Source organism: Epinephelus moara, chromosome 8, assembly GCF_006386435.1.
Source record: "Epinephelus moara isolate mb chromosome 8, YSFRI_EMoa_1.0, whole genome shotgun sequence".
NCBI lineage: Eukaryota > Metazoa > Chordata > Actinopteri > Perciformes > Serranidae > Epinephelus > Epinephelus moara.
This window is the reverse complement of record NC_065513.1, coordinates 31,916,910-31,939,343: the sequence shown is the minus strand read 5'-3', so window position 1 is coordinate 31,939,343 and position 22,434 is coordinate 31,916,910. Positions and strand designations below refer to the sequence as shown.

General features: G+C 40.2%; 1 protein-coding gene across 1 annotated transcript in view; it reads right to left on the bottom strand.

The window, feature by feature from the left end:
- The window catches only part of itga2.2 (integrin, alpha 2 (CD49B, alpha 2 subunit of VLA-2 receptor), tandem duplicate 2), a 30,690-nt gene extending 9,875 nt beyond the window's left edge, over positions 1-20,815 (bottom strand). The window contains exons 1-19 of the mRNA XM_050051677.1: positions 20,691-20,815; positions 19,413-19,536; positions 13,038-13,147; positions 12,668-12,759; positions 9,814-9,928; positions 9,201-9,328; positions 8,929-9,077; positions 8,572-8,722; positions 7,827-7,992; positions 7,497-7,573; positions 5,730-5,868; positions 3,476-3,621; positions 3,223-3,366; positions 2,882-3,085; positions 2,613-2,743; positions 2,292-2,455; positions 1,672-1,823; positions 1,382-1,492; positions 162-247 (exon numbers count right to left, since the gene is read on the bottom strand). Coding sequence (XP_049907634.1) covers positions 162-247; positions 1,382-1,492; positions 1,672-1,823; positions 2,292-2,455; positions 2,613-2,743; positions 2,882-3,085; positions 3,223-3,366; positions 3,476-3,621; positions 5,730-5,868; positions 7,497-7,573; positions 7,827-7,992; positions 8,572-8,722; positions 8,929-9,077; positions 9,201-9,328; positions 9,814-9,928; positions 12,668-12,759; positions 13,038-13,147; positions 19,413-19,536; positions 20,691-20,736 — 2,435 coding nt within the window. The 5' untranslated portion in view covers positions 20,737-20,815. The remainder of the gene's footprint in view (positions 1-161; positions 248-1,381; positions 1,493-1,671; positions 1,824-2,291; positions 2,456-2,612; positions 2,744-2,881; positions 3,086-3,222; positions 3,367-3,475; positions 3,622-5,729; positions 5,869-7,496; positions 7,574-7,826; positions 7,993-8,571; positions 8,723-8,928; positions 9,078-9,200; positions 9,329-9,813; positions 9,929-12,667; positions 12,760-13,037; positions 13,148-19,412; positions 19,537-20,690) is intronic.
- Positions 20,816-22,434: the final 1,619 nt, after the last annotated feature.

Sequence of the window (22,434 nt, the reverse complement as noted above, 5' to 3'; positions counted from 1 at the left end):
ACACTCTTTATCCTGAGGATACCATCATGAATCAGCACACATCTTGTCTTTACTTTAAACTGTAAGCTGTACATCTAACCTGTGTATTGTACACTTACATGTAACAGACAACAAGCATTACATCTTGTACTATACATCTGAGACAGGTCAGTGATTCTTACCTGGTCCCCTTCGTGTCTGTCTTCACACTGAGCACCAGATCACTGATACACACGTTATCAGAGCCGCAGTCTTTAGTGAAGGGGATCTGAAATGATAACAGAGCAGAAATTTAGTGAGGGATTCTGCTTTATTCTTCGAAGGCTGTATTATCAACAGATGCCTATTCTCCTCGGGTTAGGGGTTGGGGGGGGGGTTAGGCTTGGGATAAAGTTTATCTAGATGATTCCCCCCGTCTCGTCCGTTAACTGGGCAGTTGAACTGGGGCACCAAAGGCAATACATGGGCCAGTGCACATCTTCCACAGGTCTCCATTCCCATATTACCCAGTAAGGAGTAAAAACTAAAATTGTTTTAGTGTCTTACAGTATAATTCTTCAAATAAGGGATGTTTTCCTTCTGAGTCTAAGTGGCTAAGTTCAAAATTTCGCCTCAGGGATTAATAAAGTATATAAAAATAAATAAATAAATAAATAATTTAAATAAATAATTTTTTTTTCCATATTTAAATTATATCTGAATTCATTAAAAATCCTGGATTTTATCCCGATTTTATTTCTTTCTTTTTTTCATATTTGGACTGTTCCTGAATTTTTAGGTTGCTGGATTGTAACCTGATTTTTTAGTTTTATTTCCATATTTGGATTTTGGAACCTTAAGATATATCTTCTTAGCTTGGCTTTTACTTAATGGTGCCTCGTCTTATATTGCCTCTGTTTTTAAATCTTGTCTTTGGCATTTTCTACATCATTTTTTTGTATTCATTTGTTCTTTATAAATATTTTTTATTTTAAAACATTTTATCGTTTGTTACTTTTTCTGTGCTGTTTTACTCCTGCTCTGTGAAGCACTTTGGGCTGCATGATTGTATGAAAGGCTTCTATATAAATAAAGATTGATTTGATTATGTTAGATTATTTTTCAGAATAAGAAATAAAAACATATAACATAAAGGAAATCTATTATATTTTGACTCCATTGGATGAACTCTGATGTTGTTGGGAAACTCCTTCTGATGTAAATCTGAGCTGTTGCGTGACTTTGTGAAACACCTAAGTTTTTAAAAGCCAGTAATCATCACACACTGTGTCATTTTAGATGACTGTACAAATGCCTCTGCAAAATAACAACTATGCTACAACTCTTCGTCACCTGATGTGTTTCCAGTAGACCTTTGACTAACACTGATTCAGAGATGTCATGTACTATGTCAGTCACTTACAAAGAACTCCCAGGCAGTTGGAGAAAACTGATCGAGCACAGGGTTTGCATCTGCATTCTGCTGCTCGACTTCCACTTTCAGACTGAGAGAGTTGATAAAGTCTGGTGCTTCCTGTAGAAAAAAAACATATACAGAGAAATCAAGAGGTCATTTTCAAAACACTTCATGCCTATTTTGGAAAACAACATATGAAGTAATATCTCTACAAGCCTCATCACATCAAGGTGCTCACATAAAAACAGTCATTGATCTTCTTTAAGAACACAAAACTGATGATTTTCATCCTTTACCTGAACATAAACCTGGTAATCTTGGCAAAAGGGTGTAGATGATATTTTTGCCTTTCCTGTGAGCAAGCGGTCGTTGGTTTTAGTAAACATCCCTCTTGATGTCACTCGTGAGGCCTGCAAGTCAGCGTCCAGATTCAAAGTGTAGGATATATCTGAAGGAAGTGAAAACAGTACCCTATGTGACACTTGAAAATGATCAGGATGGGATTTGAATATCGCTGAGCAATGGCCCGACAATTTGGGAATTTCGCTTGTTTGCCATTCTTGCTCAGAGTTGGATGAGAAGATCGATATTGCTCCTATGTTTGTTCATTAAAAACACAGTCAGTTAGCTTAGCTTAGCATAAAGACTTGAAATACGGGCAAACGGTTAGCTTAGCTCTGTCTGAAAGAAACAAATCCATGCAAGCAACCGCTACTCAAGTCTTTATGCTAAGCTAAGCTAACCAGCTGCTGGCTGTATCTTTGCATTTACTGTACAGACATGAATACAGTATCAATCCTCTCATCTAAATTTCAGCTAGAAGAGCACAGAGGCTTATTTCCAAATTGTTAAACTGTTGCTTTAAAAAACAGGAATCTGGATATTCTCAAGAAGCTTAACAGGTAATCAGATTTACCAATGGGTCCAACAGGCTTCTTGGGCCTGAACGCAGCACTGAAACAGAGGTTGGTGTTGAAACACGACAGCTTGCGTCCATTAATGTCGCAGGGTTTGTTGATAATGTTGATTTTATTGGGGTTAAAAGAAGCTTTGGCCGAGACAGACGCCACACCTCTGGACCTGAAAGGCAAAGTGTAATTTTAGATCATTACCAGCCTTGTTGATTCTATAAACAATCATTTACTAACATGAATAAAAGTAATATAATGTAGTAAATAATTACAGAATGCAGTCAATATTTAATCATTCACACTTTATCAAAGGTTGCCTTACTCACCAGAGCTGCACCACTTTTCCATATGCACCAATGGAGATGTCAGGGACTGTATCATCATTCAGATCTTGATAGCTGTCTAGGGATCTTCCAAAATACTGCAGTTGAGGATCCAGTTTGGAGCCAAGGATTCTCTGAAAGAGAGCTTAATGAATTAAATTATATATCAAATGAGACAGTAAGCAGTTTATTTAGCTCCAACTAAAACAACAAACTTCCTAAACTGCTTTCTCTGTCAGTCAGATATTACACACGGCCGTTTCTCTTCGCACCTGCGAGAACTGTTTCTTTAACGCCTTCTTCTCCCCGTTGTAGATGTAGATGACACCTCTTCCTTTGTCTTCTAGTGGAGCTCCAACTACAACGTCATTATAACCGTCGAGGTCCAGGTCAGGAACGGCGGAGATGGCCATCCCAAAACGTGCGTTCTCAGTACGAGGCGGACCATTGAGGAATCCCTGCTCGTTCAGTATACCCTTCAGATAATAAGACACAGAGTGGAGCTAAACGTCACGCTACAGTTCCTTTAAATTCAAGAAATGAAGTCCAGCTTTGAGAATATCTCTGACTTAGTTACAGTACACCCCCCAAGTGACATGTTGCTCTTTTGTACCTTGGTGACAGAGAAGACATAGACCCTGCCTTCCTCTTTCTTCAGATCGCTCATAAACATGGGCGCACCAACCAGCAGGAGGTCCGTCACCCCGTCTTTATCCACGTCCAGGGGGCAGAGGACACTTCCAAAGTATGACCCAATCTGGGAAAAAAAATTCCCGCTGTTTATTAATCACAAGCTAAAATTGTTTCTGCACAGATACAGTTGGTTCTTGGGAAAATGTGAATAACACATCCAGTAAAATCAGTACCTGTTTCCCTCTTTCTGAATCTATGATAGCAGTTTGCTTCTGGGCGTTGACGGTGTAGACGATAACTTGTCCCGAGTGGTTAGAGCGAGGTGCACCAGCCACAAAGTATTCTACTGACCCATCGCTCAGTGTGGTGACGGAGTAACCTGGAAATGACCACAAATGACACACTTTATTAGCGGACTTCTGAACTTGGGGAACCCGATCGTCAGCGTAAATATTGGCAGTGTACGTTTCTGCAAACCACAGATATGTTACATTTGTACACTTCATATGTAGCAGCTATGTTGAAGCTTAACATTTCATTTTTATGTCATGACATCGCTGTAGTTAACGTGTGGTTAGGTTTAGGCACAGAACCACTTGGTAAGAGTTAGGACAAGATCATCTTTTGGCTTAAATACCCAGTTTGGTTGCTACAAACACAGCCAAGCATGTCCCGACCTGTCGTTAAAATATATTTGCTTCGATGGTTTTGAACAGCAGTCTCACACCATCCACCATCCTCTCCTTCTCTTGATAAGAAGCTCTGCTAATATACAGTGGCATGCAAAAGTTTGGGCACCCCTGGTTAAAATTTCTTTTGCTGTGAATTGTTAAGTGAGTAGAAGATGAACTAATCTCCAAAAGGCATGAAGTTAGAGATGAAACATGCTGTTTAAAATTTAAGCAAGATTTGTGGAAAAAAAAGAAAAAGAAAAGGAGCACCATGCAAAACAGTTAAGCTGTCAGACGACTTTGAGCAGGGTCCCAGATCATAATTAGCTTGTTAGGCTTCTGGCTTGTTCACAGTCATCATTAGGAAAGGCCAGGCGATGCAAATTTCAAAGCTTTATAAATATTCTGACTCCTGAAACCCTGTCCCATCAATCATCAGCCATGGGCTAATCTACACTGCTGCCTAGCACTCTGATTGATGCCCACAATTCAGGAGAAGGTTATAAGAAGACACAAAGTGTTGTCAGGTAGCTGTTTCCTCAGTTTGTGATGTAATTAAGAAATGTCAGGAAATGTGGAGGTCAAGTTAAGGTCTGGAAGTACAAGAAAACTTCCCAAGAGAGCTGCTTGTAGGATTGCTAGAAAGGCAAAAATATGAAACATACACAGTAGCATATCAGTGGTTTTCAGAAACGTACAATGCCAACATCTGATGGAAACATTGCACTGCACCACACATCTTTTTTAAAGGTACAATTGCTATGTTTTGCAAAACAAAGGCTCTACACACCTACACAGGTGCTGAAATGTTATTAAAAACAGTGTCCAGCAGCATGCAAACACATATACTTACTCACAGACACATTATTCTAGCCGATTAGACCTTTAGTCAGGTGTAGGCTGGGTGGAGCTATGCTGGGAATTAGGTGATTTCACTAAACACTGTGAATAATAACAGGGTAAGTTGTCCTGCCTCAACAAGTACAATAATATCAAGAGAAGTGTGAAGGAGATTTCACTCAGGAGCTGTTTGTACACACCCATAGTGGTGATAACATCTGTTGACCATGGATTAGGAGCTTTATATACAAAATACAGTATGTGATCATTTTAGAAACTATGATGTGTTATTATTGATTACACCAGTGGTTTAAAAACTGTTTGTGCTCAAGGCAACAGGCAACAGGCAACACCTGTATTCATATCTGTGCACAACAGCTTCTCTAACGTGTGTTACCGCTCTGATCACAACATAAGACAATACAAATAAGATAAAATAAGACAGGTCGCTTTCGTGTTACTGTCTACCAACACTTTTTTCTCTTTTCTTTCAGTTGTAGGTCGTTTTCACTGGTTCTTTGTTATAATTTGCTCCGTACAATAAAGCAATCCACTGTCCCACTCACGGCTTTCTCCTTTTAAATGTTTTCATCCCTCACACTGGCTGCCAATCAGGGCTTTTGATGTGTCACACACTTATAATTCCCATGTGCGAAAGGTGACAAATAGGTCCCACGTTAAGGTTTTTTTAATTAAATTAAATTGAATTAAAGTCAGTTAAAAATATGTTTTTGTATAGGCGCAGTTAAATATTGCAGTAATAATGTGTGATTCAAAGAATCCCACGGCACACCAGTGTGCTGCGACACACCATTTGAGAACCACTGGATTACACCACCAAACTATAGTGAGTAGTCAGAATTTGCTCTGTCTACTTAAATGCATCAGTAACAAGTCAATAATAAATAAGTAATAGTAACACAGTGTCACAATGGCTGCTTTGTAATGAATAAAACATTGCATTAAATCTGCCTACCCAATAACGAGCTGTGGTTTCTGTCTTGAAGTGTTCCCTCAAAGGCTGAGAAAGGGAGAATGTCCACTTTTGACCTGGTCTGATGGACAACAGTCCCGCTCCATGCGTAGGCTCCCACTGCTCCCAGCATCATCACATCCTTAAACCAGCACAGATACAGTCAACAGACACCACACAGATACAAATACTTCTGGAGATCACAGCGTTTATATCATATTTATGGTTGGGGTTATAAACTGAGCAGCTTGAAACAACCAATTTTTCAGTGTCAAAGGTTTCATCTGTATCAAATGGAGTTACTCGGCTGACTTCCCCAGTAAAAACCACAAATGGAAATGTGTGAGAACAACAGCTTAAAGAGACAACTGCGTAGGTTCGTGGTCAGACTGCGGTTAAAAAATACAGCTTCCTCTTTCCTTTTAGTGAGAACGCAACATTGGCACAGCAGGGGGGCTGCTGTGAAGGTGCTGTGGGATCACATTATATGACAGCTTTACTGTCACTTCACGCTATGGTCACATATGGTATTTTAAAAGTTACTACTTAACTGTATTTAGTTATTATCACATGTATTTTCAAAACTCTTGATAGCAGAAACTGTTGGCTGTGAAACTGGGGTGTATATATCTGAATGTGGAGCAGTTACACTTAATATTTGGTCAGTACATCAGTGTTTTTCCATTGTTTACCGCATAGTGTCACAGAATTACTGTATGTGATGTGTGACAGATCACAGTTTAACAAAAAACACAAATGAAACATAAACTGTTTCCAACCGTCAACACACCGCTTTGGATAAATACATGTGAGAGCAAAAAGCAGGTATTATAAAATACCATTTTGCATGTACCTTTTTTAATGTGCTTAAGATTAACGCTGCTGTGATCATTTTCCAGGTTTGTAAAATTCATTCTTTTTTTTTACTCAGGATCAGCCGTTTTTCTGGAGATCTTGGTATCTCTCTCAGAAATCGACTGCAAATTTACTCAACCTGTCTCGGCCTCACATAAAGAGGATTTTATTTCAAGACCAGTCAAGACCACAACTGCGGGGAGATCACAAAAGTGTCTGTGTAAAAGAGTGTTGAATAACGATGGTTATGTTGATTTCAGCTCCTTAGTGTTTGTATTTGTTTTTTTCCCACATAAAAAATTGACCTCTGCATGCCTTTTGATTATCTTCTGGTCTTGTCTCAGTCTCGATGCACTCTGGTCTTGATCTTGACTTAGTCTCAGTTTAGATGGTCTTGACTACAACACTGGTAAAAATTCTCTCTGAAAAGCAGTACAATGTGTGACATCTTGACATCTGATAAGCATTCAAACTGGACTTCCTTTATCATGTTACACAGCCACAAGCAACAGACAACCCTTTAAGTTTTTTTGTGTGAACATCCTTTGTCACAATTGACGTTTGATTTAATATAATTTGGGGCGTAGGTGGCTTAGTGGATAGAGCAGGCGCCCCATGCCCCAGGCTATTGCCGCAGTGGCCCGGGTTCGACTCCAGCCTGTGGCCCTTTGCTGCATGTCATTATCCCCCTCTCTCTCTCTCCCCCCTTCACACTTAACTGTCCTATCTATTTTTAATTCTATTTTTTATTTTTTTTTCACTCTGGTGTAAGAGCGGTAAATGAATATTTTGTCTTGCAAACTGTTTTGCTTTTAATTGTCTGTACTGTCTGTCTGTCTTTTAATATTTTCCTGCCAGTGGACTGCAGATGCTCGAGCTATATAGCTAACTCTGGCTCTAGCTCACAGTCTGTACCTGTGTGTTGGAGTAGTGAGCGCTGAACCCAACCTGGGACATCTCCATCTTGAAGTTGTCGCCCCCTTTTCCAGTGCCTTTTGGAAACAGCGTTAACACAAGAAATAAATACCAGAGGAGAAGATAAAGAGTCATACAAAGTGCAAGATGTGTATTAAAAAAACCCCACATTTCTCTTGATCTCTCAGGTGATCTGTAGCTATGATGGACACGTTGTGACATGCTTGAATGAGGTTCTTTGGAAGGACCAATGAACATGTGGTGTCAAGTAGATTACACACACAGTGCAGCCTTTTAAAAAACAAAGAAGGGAGGAGGAGTAATATGCACCTTCTATGTTGAAGATGCGGTTCCCCAGTGTTCCGGCGATGTTGGAGAGGGCCGCCTCTTCCGACACGTTGAAGAAGTACTTCTCTGTGGGTAAGCTGGCAATGGATTTGATTTCTTCTATGAGTTTGTCTGTGTTGATGTTGTTTCTGCTGTAATAACCCAGGACCTGGGGAAAAAAGGAGACCACAACACCACAAATTCAGAACGTCTAGGTTATAACTTGTCACGTCAAAACATCAAATCAACCAAAAATTTATATAAATGTAAGCTTTTGGGAATTTAACAAAGCTATGGGCGGCACGGTGGTGTCACCTCACAGCATAAGGGTTCCTGATCCAAACCCTGGGGTCAGGGTGCCCTTCTGTGAGTTTTCTCCGGGTACTCCGGCTTCCTCCCACAGTCCAAGCACATAAAAGCTAGGTTAACTGGTAACTATAAATTGCCTGTAGGTGTAAATGTGAGCATGAATGGTTGTCTGTCTCTATGTGTCAGCCCTGTGATAGTCTGGTGACCTGTCCAGGGTGTACCCTGCCTCTCAGCCATGTCAGGTGGGATAGGCTCCAGCCCGCCCACGACACCCAACAAGATGAGCGGTTAGGGAAAATGAATGAATGTATCCAGCGCAATGCAATCAGCAGGCATCTTTTACATCTACAATGATAATTAGAAACCAAACTGCAGCTATCAGCTGTTAAATTGGAAGCAGTTGAAAGTAATTGGTAGTAAATGGAAGATAGTTACTTACAGCGATACCGAAGCGGGTGATGCCTTGTCTCTCACATTTGGCAAGGACTGCCTCTCTTTTAGACACGTCGTGAGACTCCCCATCAGTGACGACCACCATGACCTTTGCAGCGCCTGGTCGGCCGCCATTACTTGTATGGAAACCCCACTCACTGAAGAGAGCAGACACAATACTTCTTAAGAGATCTGACAGACCAACACTGAAAAAATGTTCACTCCTAATCTGTTAATACTAAAAAAGATAAACAGAGAAGACAGACAGACCAAGCAACAGACAAATTATAAGAAAAACAAGAAGACTATCAATCAAATAAACATAAATGTAAGTAAATGAAGGCAGTATTACTGCAACACAAACCTGGCAAATTGTATCGCCCCGAAGGTGTTGGTAGATTGACCGTACATTTGTCTGATTTCGGATGTTGCAGCGATCACCTCATCTTTGGTTTTATACTGGTTCAGTTTGAGGTCAAACCTGGGTGTAGTGCCATACTGAATGACGCTGACCTGGTATGATTAAAAAAACATGGTGTGACAAAGCACAGAAAGCTGTCAGTAATGACAGCAAGATTATCCCCTGCTTCATCTCTGCTTAAATTTCCCGTTTTTGGTCGACAAATATGATATCACCTGCGTGTTTTTGGGCCCGATGTCAAGCCCTGGTATCAATTTCGTGAGGAACGCAGTCATTGGTTCCCAAGGATAAATGCTGTTGGAGCCGTCCAATACAATCACAATGTCCATAGGCCCTCCACATGCTGGAAATGTCATGAGAGGAGACATATAATGAGACATTTAAGCAGCCGTGATGAATGTAACTGTGGTCATATCCTTTATATTAGTGCTGACTATTTTCTGAAGCATACTGACAGTTTTTAATTTACGTTCCACTTTCCGTGCAGCCACTGGGTTCAGATTATGCCAGAAATTAAATTTTATCATTTTGCAGACTTGAAACACGCCTGAAGTATAAGTAATATGATTTTCAGCAGACAAACAATGACTAAAATTGCAAAGAATAATTCAGACTTGTCTGTTTGTAACCCAACTCTGAAATCTATAATGTTACAGTTTCCCATAAACAAAATTGTCCCTAACAGCATTAGCACATACAGACATCGTGAAAGACTATATGTCACAGTGATGGATTTATTCTGATATAAACTAAAGCCTGTCTCAGAGACATCTAATGATACTCAGCTCAAAATATCCACAATCATATTAAAAAAATGACAGCTCTTACTCTGGAGAGCGGGAGCGAAGGCAGGCTGAGGTTGAAAGAGGGGGCTCATTCTTGCACATATTCCTGGGTAGAAGTCCTGATTTCCACAGCGCTGTCCCCAGAGAGGACCGCACATCTGTATCATATGAGAGAAGACTTAATGGAAAGTGTGTCACTGACTTTAAAAGCTCCCACTGAGCTCTTATGTCTGAGTGTTATAGTTAATTAAACTGCTGTTAGCTGGAAATTTGACTTAACTCATATTTAAGTGTTTTTGGAGGTAAATAACAGTGGCAGGAAAAGTTCTAAGATCTCTTACTTTTATTAACTTATTTTTTATTTAACCTTTATTTAACCAGGAAGTCCCATTGAGATTGAAAATCTCTTTTACAAGAGAGACCTGGCCAAGGTAGCAGCCAATCAGACCACATTTAAAATGCAACAAATACAAAACATAATACAAAAATCCACAATAAAACAACAACTATTCAAACATAGTGACCTCTACAGAAAAACAAGTATACCTCTCTAACACCACATCCTTTATGATGACGCCCTTAAAGATAGACTATGCAGGATGTTCCTAAAAAACAATACATGGTCTCATACAGAAGTAATCCCTCTCAGTGTGTGGCTGTGTATGTTTCTGCAGAGACTCTGCTCTCTGCCTGTATTTTCTTATTTTCCGTGTTCGGGACATTTATGGGGGTGTACCCCGACAGTGCTCAGGTGAAGTTGGGGCTTTATAAAAATGGTAGCAACCAGGTGCCAGACCATAAGCCGCAGGCACTGAAGAGACACAGGGCCGAAAAAAGCGCAAATACAGAGAGGTGAAATGCTAGGGTTGCAACGATATGAGATTTTCACGGTATGATAACAGTCTCAGAAAATGTATATTATTATCAGAATGACACTTAAAGGAATGAAAATGGAAGGGTTATTTTTGGATTAACAAATGTTTTGCTACGCTAACTGAAACTTGAAACCATTTTGTCAATGCAAGTATGTGTAAAAAGTCTCCCCTTAAATAATCACCAAAAATCTCGGTCCAGTTGCATTTCTTTTTTTCAAAATCATAATAGCACAGTGTAGAAATACTCTTTACAGAAATACATTTGAATGACCAAATATAAAGTATTCAATATTCATTGTTCATAATCATACTAGTTCATACCCATTGGTAGCTTTGTCACCTTCTACCTATGCCAATCCTCAATGCCTATGTGCAGTTTCACATAGATTGACCACGTCAGTGAGTAGAAAAACGTGGGACAGACAGAATGACTGACTGACAGAATGACACACTGACAGTTTCCATGATTATGTACAGCATACCATACCATGACTTAGTCATACCAAAAATTAGAAAAAAACAACAACATTGGGCCACAGGGGGAGCCACAGCAATCGGTCGCGTTTCAGCCATTTTTAAGCATTTTTCTGTTGTTATAGCGCCACCCAGTTGCCAATTAGAGTTAAATTTCTCCAGTCACCTTGAGGCATCCTATTCTACATACCAAGTTTAGTAAAAATGGATATGGTGGTTCAGCCTAGATAAGAAATTAGCTCTCTAGAGCCCCCATTTTGTTTGATGGGGTCAATAATGGAGGGGTCCCCTCAGATTATGTGTGGTCATATGCCTACAAAGTTGCGTGGTGATGGGTGAAACCCTTGAGATGTTATACACCTTTATGTGATGAGCCACGCCCTCCGCAATATTCATTGCCTTATAGAAGCTCAGTTTTAGTAAGTTTTCCAACTTTTGCCACGAGGGAACTTTAGATATTGGTCCCTGGATTATGTTCACCCAGTTTCATGTAGATCGGTCAAACTTCCTAGGAAGAGATCGATTTTAAGTGTTTTTCAAAAAATTCAAAATGGTGGAAAATCTATATAACCAGAAGTTATGGGTTCTTAGGCATATTTGTTCCTCATGAGGAGAGGCATCTCTGTGCAAAGTTTCATGTCTCTACGACATACGGGGCATGAGATATGCCCATTCAAAGTTTGCAATTTCAATCTCCTTTGGCCAATTGATGTAATATTGCTTCATTCGCATCCTCCCATGACCCTCTACCACTGTGCGAAATTTCACATGGATTGACCAAGTCAGTGAGGAGAAAAACGTGGAACAGACACACAGACAAACAGAGTTTTCGTCATGATATAGTAAGATACATTAAAATGTGTTAGTAACTTTAATGTTGCAGCTGGTTAAATTACTTTAATGCTGGGTAGCATAGCTTAGAACAATTTATCATAATCTATTAAGTGATTTATATTTTGTATTAATGATCTGATTTTGCAAAGTAACCGGAGTGGTCAGATAAATGTAGTGGAGTAGAAGTATAATGTAGCAGAAAATGGAAATATTCAAGTAAAATACAAGTACCTTAAAAGTATCGTGCTGGAATAAATGTACTTAGTTACATTCCACCACTGGTTAAGTAACAACAAAGTGAAACCTGCAAAATTAGTAGTTTTGCAGTATCTTGACACGACTTCCTGCTATAGTAACTTATTAACCGGAAACCACTGACACATTTCCTTCAGCTGAGAGATTTCAACGAAAATCATGAGTGACTATGACTGACTTACTGTGTCATCAAAATCTGCCCATTTTGTGGTTACATGTCAAATGGCAATTAAAGGCCATGTTAATAAACATGTATCAGAATGGATAACCAACACAAAGACAAAAAATAGATTCATAGTAAACGTGTAGTATTTTAGGTTAAAAAGAAAAGATATAATCTATCACAGGAACAATATGACTTCCTTTCTATCTTTTTTGTGAAAACACAAACACACACACACACACACACACACACACACACACACACATGCATACACACACACACACACATGCACATACCATCAAACCATTCACTGCAGGCATCCGGGTGAGAGTCAAACCCAGGGACATGTTGACATCGACGCTTTTAACATCTGGTATACGAACAGAACCTGTGGATAAAGTGGCAAAGACAACAAAATACTCTTTAAGTTCACATCAAAGCTGTTAAATCTGGAATGTATATAATCATCATAAGTACGACTAATACAAATGCTTTGCTGTAAAACAATTTATATTTTAAAACATACAACAAAAAAAGCTAAATGTCTGGAGACCTCCCAGATGTTTCAAGATGACGCATCTGTTCAGTTCAGTTTAGGCATTTTAAGTACATGGCCAATGTTTGGTAGAGAGGTCAAAGGTTAAACAGTAAAACACCAAACCTTACCTTGAAGATTGAGCTTGTCACAGTTGTTTCTGGACCCTGAGACTGGACACTTGTAAACATCCCCCTTCCTGTTTTGACTGTAGCCACTCCATGGGGCACTAACCAGGAGCCTACAGAAAACAACAATATCCGTCACCACTCCCATAAACACAAGAGTCATCTCTGGATGTTTTGGGGTGCAGATCATGACCAGCTTTATATACAGCAGTTGAATGTAAGTCATCCAAATTATTTGTTGTTATATCTTGTTTTTTTTACTACTGTTCCTGCTAGTATACGTCAAAATAAAACAGGAATCAGACTGCAGTAACCTCTGGGCCAATTGTAATAGAAAAGCAATATGTAATATACATAAATATCAGTCTTTAATATTGTAACAGTACTTTATATGGTCTTGTATGGAAGCACATTGCATTCACTGAATAAAAAAAAAAAATCCACCTTATCTCATAGATAAGGATCTCTGAATTATGATAAAGGGATCTCACAGATTCAATTCAGCTTTATTGCCCAATTAAAACATTAGTTAGAAAAATAATCAAAAAGTAATAAAAAGTAATAAGGTACAGTACTATGATGAAGTCATTAAAATAGTTTAATTATGGATTATGGGGCGTCGGTGGCTTAGTGGGTAGAGCAGGCGCCCCATGTACAAGGCTGTTGCCGCAGCGGCCCGGGCTCGACTCCAGCCTGTGGCCTGCATGTCATTCCCTCTCTCTCTCCCCCTTCACGCTTAGCTGTTCTATAAATTAAAGGCAAAATCCCCCCCCAAAAAATATCTTTAAAAAAAAAATTATGGATTACATGTCGAACAGGTAACTAGTAATCTGTACAAAAGAGCATTGCATTGACTGTATATATTAAAAATGGACATCTTATCTCGTAATTACGAGATAATTTTATTTATTCAATGAATGCAATGCACTTCCGTAGTCTTGTTCTGGGCAAGTGGCAACAAGTCAGTTATCTCATGCTTTTAATATTTTAAGAAACAACAAACAAGTTTCAGCAAGTTCACACAGAAAATATCCACTTCAAACACATTTTCTCCACATCTCTACATTCAGATGCTGCTTGCTGCGGATCAAGCTGTTACTTGAAGGAGCAGTGTGTAGGATTTATATGCATCTATATTGGCTAAGTAGTGGGGATTGCAGATTGCAACCAGGTGAAACTTCTCCCAGTTAGATTTTCTTCAGGTTTCAATGTTCAGGAGGTTTTTACTGGGAGCCGAATTATCCACAGAGGTCTCTTTCTCTGATTTAAACTGGATAAAACACTGAATAAAGCAGTTTCACATCACAAATCAGTGTTTCTCTGACAGTGGCTACAGTTACATGATGTCTCTCATTCCGAATGAAATAAATCTGAATGAAATCATTCAGAATTAAAGTTTTTCCAGGTAGTTTACATGGGAAATATTCATTTTGAATGAGGGTTTACACGGGAGATCAGTTTAATCGCCTTTATTTGGGTCTGCGCAAGGTTTGGGGCAGGGAAGGTTTCTGATTGGATAGGGGGCGGGGTGGATGTTACGTGTTTACGTTTACCGGAAGAAAACACTGTAGTCCTCGCTCCGGATAACAAGATGCTTGACGACGCCGTTCTTAGTGCCTTTTTCGGGCTTGTTTTGCTTATATTCTTGAAGCAGCAGTACGACAACAACCTTGTTCTGCTAATGCTTCGTCTGTTGAGGAGGAGAAGGGAGGTAGAAGGTCGAAGAAGGGAGATAGAAGACCGTGCTGTGGCGAATGGAAACCGGTGAGTGCAACGAGTCCGACTGCTCTATCTCAGCCCGTTGCTATGCAGCCCGTTGCTATGCGCGCTATATACGTCATCGCGCCAGAAGGGCAAGGAAACGAGCATGCGCAGAAAGACCAGAATGAACTTAAAGAGGAATGAGTGTATACATGCACACAAAATTCTTTCATTCAGAATGACAAACGGAATAAACCACCCCCTTTAATCGGATTTAATTTTCAATCGGAATGACCGTTTACATGACCACTTTTAATCGGAATGGCCTTTCATTCCGATTAAAAGTGGAATTAAACTGTCCTAGTAAACGTACTGACTGTTAGGCTTGTGGCGGACAGGCCGCTAGCCAAGCACCTGCTACTGTGCGCTCACTTTTCTTTTCTGAGAACTTAAGATCCAGACATTTGGGAGGTTTTTATCTGCAGAGGTCTCATTCTCTCTAAAACAAACAGACCCGGTGATTTAAACCGCTAAAAACAGAGCAAATATACAGCAGTTTCATGTTAAAAATCAGTGCTTATACCAAAGCTGATTAGCTTGTCGTGGTTGGGCTGCAAACTACAATGGCCGAAGTGAAAACACAACTCAATCAATAGCCAGTGTGCTTTTTTTTCCCATTCTGGGCTACTGTAGAAACATGGTGGTGCAACATGGCGAACTCCGTGGACGAGGACCTGCTCCCTATGTAGATATAAACGGCTCACGCTAAGGTAATGAAAACAAAAATTCTTATTTTCAGGTGATTATACACTAAAGAAAACATAGCTACTGTATCACATTCAATTTCCGCCAATAAACCCCCCTAAATCCTACACACTGGACCTTTCAGATTTAGACATTTCTCAAAATCCCAAACCACCGCTAACAGAAATCCCAACACTGTTAAAAGGCTGACCCCAAACCTAAAGATACTGTCTTTTTCCCACAGTGTCAAACAAGACTCCAGAAGTGGAACACATCATTCCTCTCTATTAGCTAGACAGGACAGGAAACAGGATGTGCCACTGCTGCTTTCTCATGGATAGTTTTGTGCAATATGCAGTGACAGAGCGCTATCAGATACTGGACACTCCCCCCAGTCATGCAAATGGGACACTCCTCCAGACAGTGAGTTACTCTATGGGACAGTGACTCAGAGTGCACAACATCCAGACATCACGGAGAAGCTCAGTTAATGTTTAACTAAGTGTTACAAATGTGTAGGAGGCTTTAAACGTGACAGGATTGTTTGTGTGACGTGCAGATTGTAGCAGCTCAAACAAAGCTGAGCACTGAGGGGTTTTTAAGACCACAGTTTCTGCAGTTTTGCAGGAATCTACCCAGGATGCATCAACAGTGTATTGCAACATCAACTTATCAGTGGAGCTAGACTGATAAATTTTGTTTTCTAAAACTCCCAAATTTCTGCATCCACCTTAAAAATCTTGTGCAATACTTACTAACTGCTGTGGAGAATGTGAAGGTGTCTTAAATTATTTTGGAAGGGGGCGTCATCTTGTGAGGATCACACTCTGTTAACTGTGCCTGCCAAGGTGGTCAAGCAATGATACATGGACAAACTAATTACGATAAACAACACAGATCCATATAACTAGCAGGCTGAGGCTGGATTACAGAGCCTGCTGCACCACCTCTACTCACAGGCCCAGATATTTTAAACCATCACGATTTGGACTGAATGCATTCACTTTGGTAAGACAGTTAACAGAACACAAAGCTCACAAGATTTGGCCCCCATCCCACGTGGAGTGAAATACCTTCACATTATCTATAAGTTTAAAAAAATGATTTCCCGACAGTCTTTAGAGAAGGAGAAGGACTTAGAGAAAGCTTGTTTAAGAGCAAGAAAAAGACTCTACAGCCATGTAAGAAAGCTGCTCTGTGAGGCTGTGCCTATCGTGCATTCATCTGATGTTTGAATAATCTGAAAAATTAGTTCCTGACTGGGAAGATTCATGTGAACGCTCCCTCCGGTCAAAACAACAACTCAGAAAGTCTGCCATAACTTTGGTGCATGATTTGTCAACTTTGACATAATCTATGCAGAAACATGGCAGACAAAAGAGAACGTTTGGTTGACTGTAAGAAACTTTTTATACATGCACATACTGCATATCATTTTTCCGCTGTCATGTAATCTGTAATATGGTATTAGGCTGTAACTGCCGGTTGCTGTCCACGTAGAGTGACCTAGATGAGTAAGAAAAGTCATGTATTAGCATTAGCCCTGATAATAAGTCAGTCAAAGTGATATTTTAGTAGTTTGAGGGAATGTATAAATGTATGACACTTTGTTGTCACGCAAATACAGAAAACATCTGTCAGTGTGTTGTTCATACAGATTAAATACAACACATCTTCTTTGTAGCATCCCTTTTGTTTCCACATTACGTCATAAAACTCATAAACACAACAAAGTCTGCAAAACAAATTCTCAACTTGGGAAATGGGACCATCAGAGGAGCACATGAATGCAGCATTAGACACGCCTGTGCTTTGTCAGTATGCTAACATGTTCATATTTCGGTAAAAAACACAAATGCCATTTTACTGGTGTTGCTAGGGGAAAAGTCAGGAGATGAATATCTGTGGATTGGTGGACTGAGCAGCTGACTGACAGGCTGACACTGCCATCCCTAGAGCTGTGCCATGAGCACATCTAAAAAGGTGATAGTACAACAGAGCAGAGACGCATTTAACAACACACTACACCTCCAACCTTAAAGTGTGTTAAGTAGGAAACACTACAATTTTCATTCCCCTCATTTAAAAGCAAAATGATACAGCTGAACTGGACTTGCATGAAACGGGATGTTTTCTTAAATCATGGTGTCTGTGGCAACAAACTGATGACTGCACAGTGAATCCTTGGCTCCATGCTGTCACCAGCACAGGCTTGCAGTGGTGGTAGTGTGACAGCTCTGAGAGTTGTTTACATGCCACCGAACACCAGGACAGTACTGATGACCAGGTGCATCACTCTACTGCAACAGGCCTTCATTTGCAAAATAGATACTTCTGCCAGGAAAATTCTCCACGATGTGACACATAGTACTTCAAAGATACAGAAATATTACAGATAGTGTACACCAACAACAGCCTAAGATCTCAACCCTGTAGAGAAGTGATACTCAATTCACAGTCTGACCTACGGATAGGGAGCCAGGCGGCCTGCTGACCATATTCTATTTCAAAAGCATCAAAAAAGAGCTTGTTTATCCAAAAAAATACCTGACAGATGTCTGGGGTAAGCCCCAAACGTCCTCAAATCCTAGAAACACCCCTGCGTACACCTGACCTGTGCACAGCTGCTGCAACTGGCTTTACATCTTTGCAAAGATGAGTGAGGACAGGAAACACTGAAAGGTTGATAATAAGCAATTCATTTATTACATACTACTAATAATTATTATTACAGTTTGTCTATTAAGCCCCTGGAATCTTGTCATTTTGTAAAAGTGGCCCCCGGGGCAAAGCAATTTGAGTGTCCCTGCATCTTTGAGATTAGCTACAAGGATTTTTTTGTCACACACACACACACACACACACACACACAGCTGTTTGAAGGTAAGTCAGTAAGGACCAACGTCAGTGCTTGTCCTGTGAAACATGTCAAGCACCTTGTTTAAGGATCTGTTTGTGAGATTTAGTGGCATCTAGCAGTGAGGATTGCAGACTGCAACCTGCTGAAACGTCTCCAGGTTAGAATTTCTTGTTCAGGAGGTTTTAACCAGGAGCTGAATCATCAACAGAGGTCTCTTCCTCTCCAAAACAAATGGACCCGGTGATTAAAACCAGTGAAAACACTGAGCGAAGCAGTTCCATGATACAAATCAGCGTTTCTCCAACACTGTTCAGCAGGTCGCAAACTAGCTACTAGCCCAGCGCCTGCTTATGTGCGCTCACCTTTTGTCTCTGATAACTTAAGATCGAGACGTTCAGGAGATTTTTACGAGGAGCAGACTTATCCACAGAGGTCTCTTCCTCTCCAAAACAAACTGACCCGGTGATTTAAACCGGTTAAAACACAGAATAAAGCAGTTTCTCACATTCTCGTCACAGAGAGGCTGACGTGAAAACATGAATGGCCCTATCGAGAGTCAGTCTTTGGTTTTGTCCATTCTGGGCTACTGTAGAATCAATGTGGCAAACTCTGTAGGAAAGGACCCGCTCTGTATGTCGATACTAACGGCTCATTTTAAGGTAAGAAAAATACAATGATTCGTATTTTTTAGGTGATTATAAACTAAAGAAAACATACTTATGATATTATATTCCATTTCTGCCAGTACATCCCCCCAAATCCTACACACTGGGCCTTTTGTTCTGGACTTCAGCCAGTTTAGATGTGCAGGCTTGTACTGACGAAGTGTATCTACATAAGTGTCCCACTGAATGTGTAAAACTGCTCTCTGCATGTCATGGGATATGGGATGTCATTATCTTCCTCACCTTTATTGCTTTTTCAAAGGAGTTGCAAAGAAATATTAACTAAATGAATGATTAACTGAACTGAGAGCCGTAGCACCCAGACAGGATGCCGTTTGAGATGGAAACACAGACAAAAGCAATGCAGTCTAGGACTTAGACAATAAAACAAATAGTTAAAATCAATACCATTTGCCTTCATGGTTTGTCGCTTGCTGGACTGTGTAGCCAAACTCTTCCACAGCTGGTCCGCTGAAAATCTTGGCACCTGCAGTGCCGACGTTGAAGCATGTGGCATGCCAAATTCTGTCAGCTGGAGGAAGAGAAGGATGAGGTTGCATGACAGTGACACTGATCATCATATAACTCTGCACCGATAATAATGACACTGTCTAAACAGTTGTACGTGCTATAACTACTATCAACACCACCATTAATTTTATCTAAATGTTCTAAACAAAATTGTTACCATGATTTTGGTTGTTTATGAAGGGAGGATGTCATGTTAAATCTCCAGCATCATGACTTCCTCTTTAGAGTCAAATGGGTGGTTTTGTGGCTGAATCATGTATGTTTTAAAAACCCACATCAGGTTGACTCATAATGACGGGACAACCCACCAAAGGAACTTTACAACACATGAAGGTCATACAAAGATTGGCTAAGAGACTCGCTGGCTCGTCCTGGAACAGTGTGTTTCACCATAGACACAATCCACCTTCAAACACAGCCTTTCTGAACCCCCTCAGGACATGGAATTTTTTTCTAGTAGTAAGTCTTGCAGAATCACACCCACAAGCCCATACAGGCAGAGCTCAACTATCAGCCTGCCTTCCCCTCAATCAGCAGTCAGAGGAATGTGGATGGGTACTGGACTCAAGAGACCTTCACTTGCACAGACTCCTACCACGCCTGTTTACCTGCAGCACAGAGCAGCACTCTGCAAACCCCACAACACATTAACATCTCCTTTCATTTCAGATACAGGGGGATATATGGGAGAATAATCAAAAGTCTCTGTCTGGCTGCTGTTTGAAACCCTCCCTCCACTGGTTACACAGCAAACATCGAGCAACATTGTGTATTATGTGGCTTCTTTTCTACACTATACAACACTGTGGTGTTATTTAATCCATGTTGGCTGACTATGGATCATGCATGTGTTTGCAGAGGGAGAAACGCTGCAGGGTGATGTGAAATCTATTCCAAAACAAAAGCAGATTCATTCAGTAAAAGGGGCTGCAGACTGAGCACGCACTCATCTGCTGCTCTTCAGATGTCTTTAAAGTGTATGAAAACTTTTAACAATCACATACAACGCTATAACAAACGACTAATAAACTGTACCGACTCCAATCTTATGAAAACGATATAAAACCCTCGCTATTCGTGGCGAAAATATTTGTCTTTTTACTCTTTGGGTGACAACAACACGTTCAAAGTTAAAAAAACATGTTCAATACTTACTGATGACGACTATAGTGAAGATTAAATGTCCCCAGAAGAGCTCCATGGTCGTCTTTATTCCATTTGTATGAGTTGATTAAATGAAGCCGCCGCACTTGTCAAAGTTGTGGCTGCGCAGCGCGGAGACTCAGCGGTGACGCACCGGACACGCTGACCAAATTAGGACATGTGCTCTGCCTCTTACCTGCAGATCCAAACTTTGACCCAAGTCGTATTATCAAAGGGTGTGAAATTCAGTCTGTCATAAAGTCTAGGCGGAGTAAAGGAGGCTATAGACACATCCTGTGGGTTGAAATCCGGGTGTGATCAGGCAGGAAGAGCAGATATACATCACCACAAGCTGAAAGTCCAAATTAATTACTTCTTAAGAAAGTCAAATCTAAGTTCAAAGGAAGCAAAAAGTGTTCAAAAGAAGCCCCCGCCCATCAGTGTTAATTTGAATAACTTTTAATATCCTTCCAGAGCCACATCATGAGTGGACAAACAACACTAAATCAAATGACAAATAACATAAAAATAAAAATAAAAATAAACTTCCTTTAAGTCTTGTCTCATCTCTCATCCTCCTGAACCCTTTAATTTCTGCATTTACAACTCATTGCTGAGCAGAGAGCTCTGCTTGAGACATGAATAAGAAATTCAGAATATGAAGACCCCGAATAACAAACAGTTTTTATGAGATGTTTTATTCTATCTTACAATAGGCTGTCTTACAGTTAGAGGACATCCAAAGCCTTTTTTCTTTGCTGGAAAACAATGATGTAAGAGCTTTTATTGGAGCATGTGTGTGAGAGACTGTAAAGGAAATAAGCAGGGTGGTGAAAGAGTTCAAAGACATTTAATTTTCAATGAGTGGTTTCATTCCAGAAAGCTATTTTGGAAAGAATGCTAGCTGGTGCTTGTTGCTTAACATCCACACAGATTATTACACCCTCTGATGTCATATTGTTTAATGAGAAAAATGAGTCAAATTTTAATAATATTATTATTATTAAAGGGACATTTCACAACAGTGTAGTAGTCACTGGAGGTATAACTCAGCCTGTGGAAGCCGCTGTGTGACATCTTTTGTGGCTCTGGAGAAGTCTGGAGAAGAAAATGACTCTGATGACATCATCTCAGCTACAGATTCTTAACAGAAAGCCTGCATTGTGAAGTGGGGTTAAGGAATTTGAAAGATGTGGGCATTTACCGGGCAGGAAGGGTCGAAAGGAAAAGATGCTTTTGATTGCACTATGGGAAACACTGGATAGGATACAGTGCTTTCTGAGCCTCACATATATACGGGATTAGAAGTCCAGATACAGTATCTCTGCTGCTATGATTATAGTCAGTTTTAAAATGTAAACTTTATTGACTTCACTGAGAGTTAAGCTTCTTTTGCAGAAGTACTGTGATAGAAGAAGCCACCCAGTTCAGTTCGTCTGATCTGGTGGCCACTGAGCAGCTCTGCAGTTGGGAGTAAAAAGGCCACTTTAAAGCACCTCTTTAAAGGGACACTTCACCCCAAAATCAAAATTACATATTTTTTCTCTAACCTGTGGTGCTATTTATCAGTCTAGATTGTTTTGGTGTGAGTTGCAGAGTGTTGGAGATATTCACTGTAGAGATGTCTGCCTTCTCTCCAATATAATGGAACTAGATGGCACTCAGCTTGTGATGCTCAAAGTGCCCAAAAAATTAATTTGAAAAACTCAGCAGCAATGTCTCTTTCCAGAAATCACAACCCAGTTACTCAAGATAA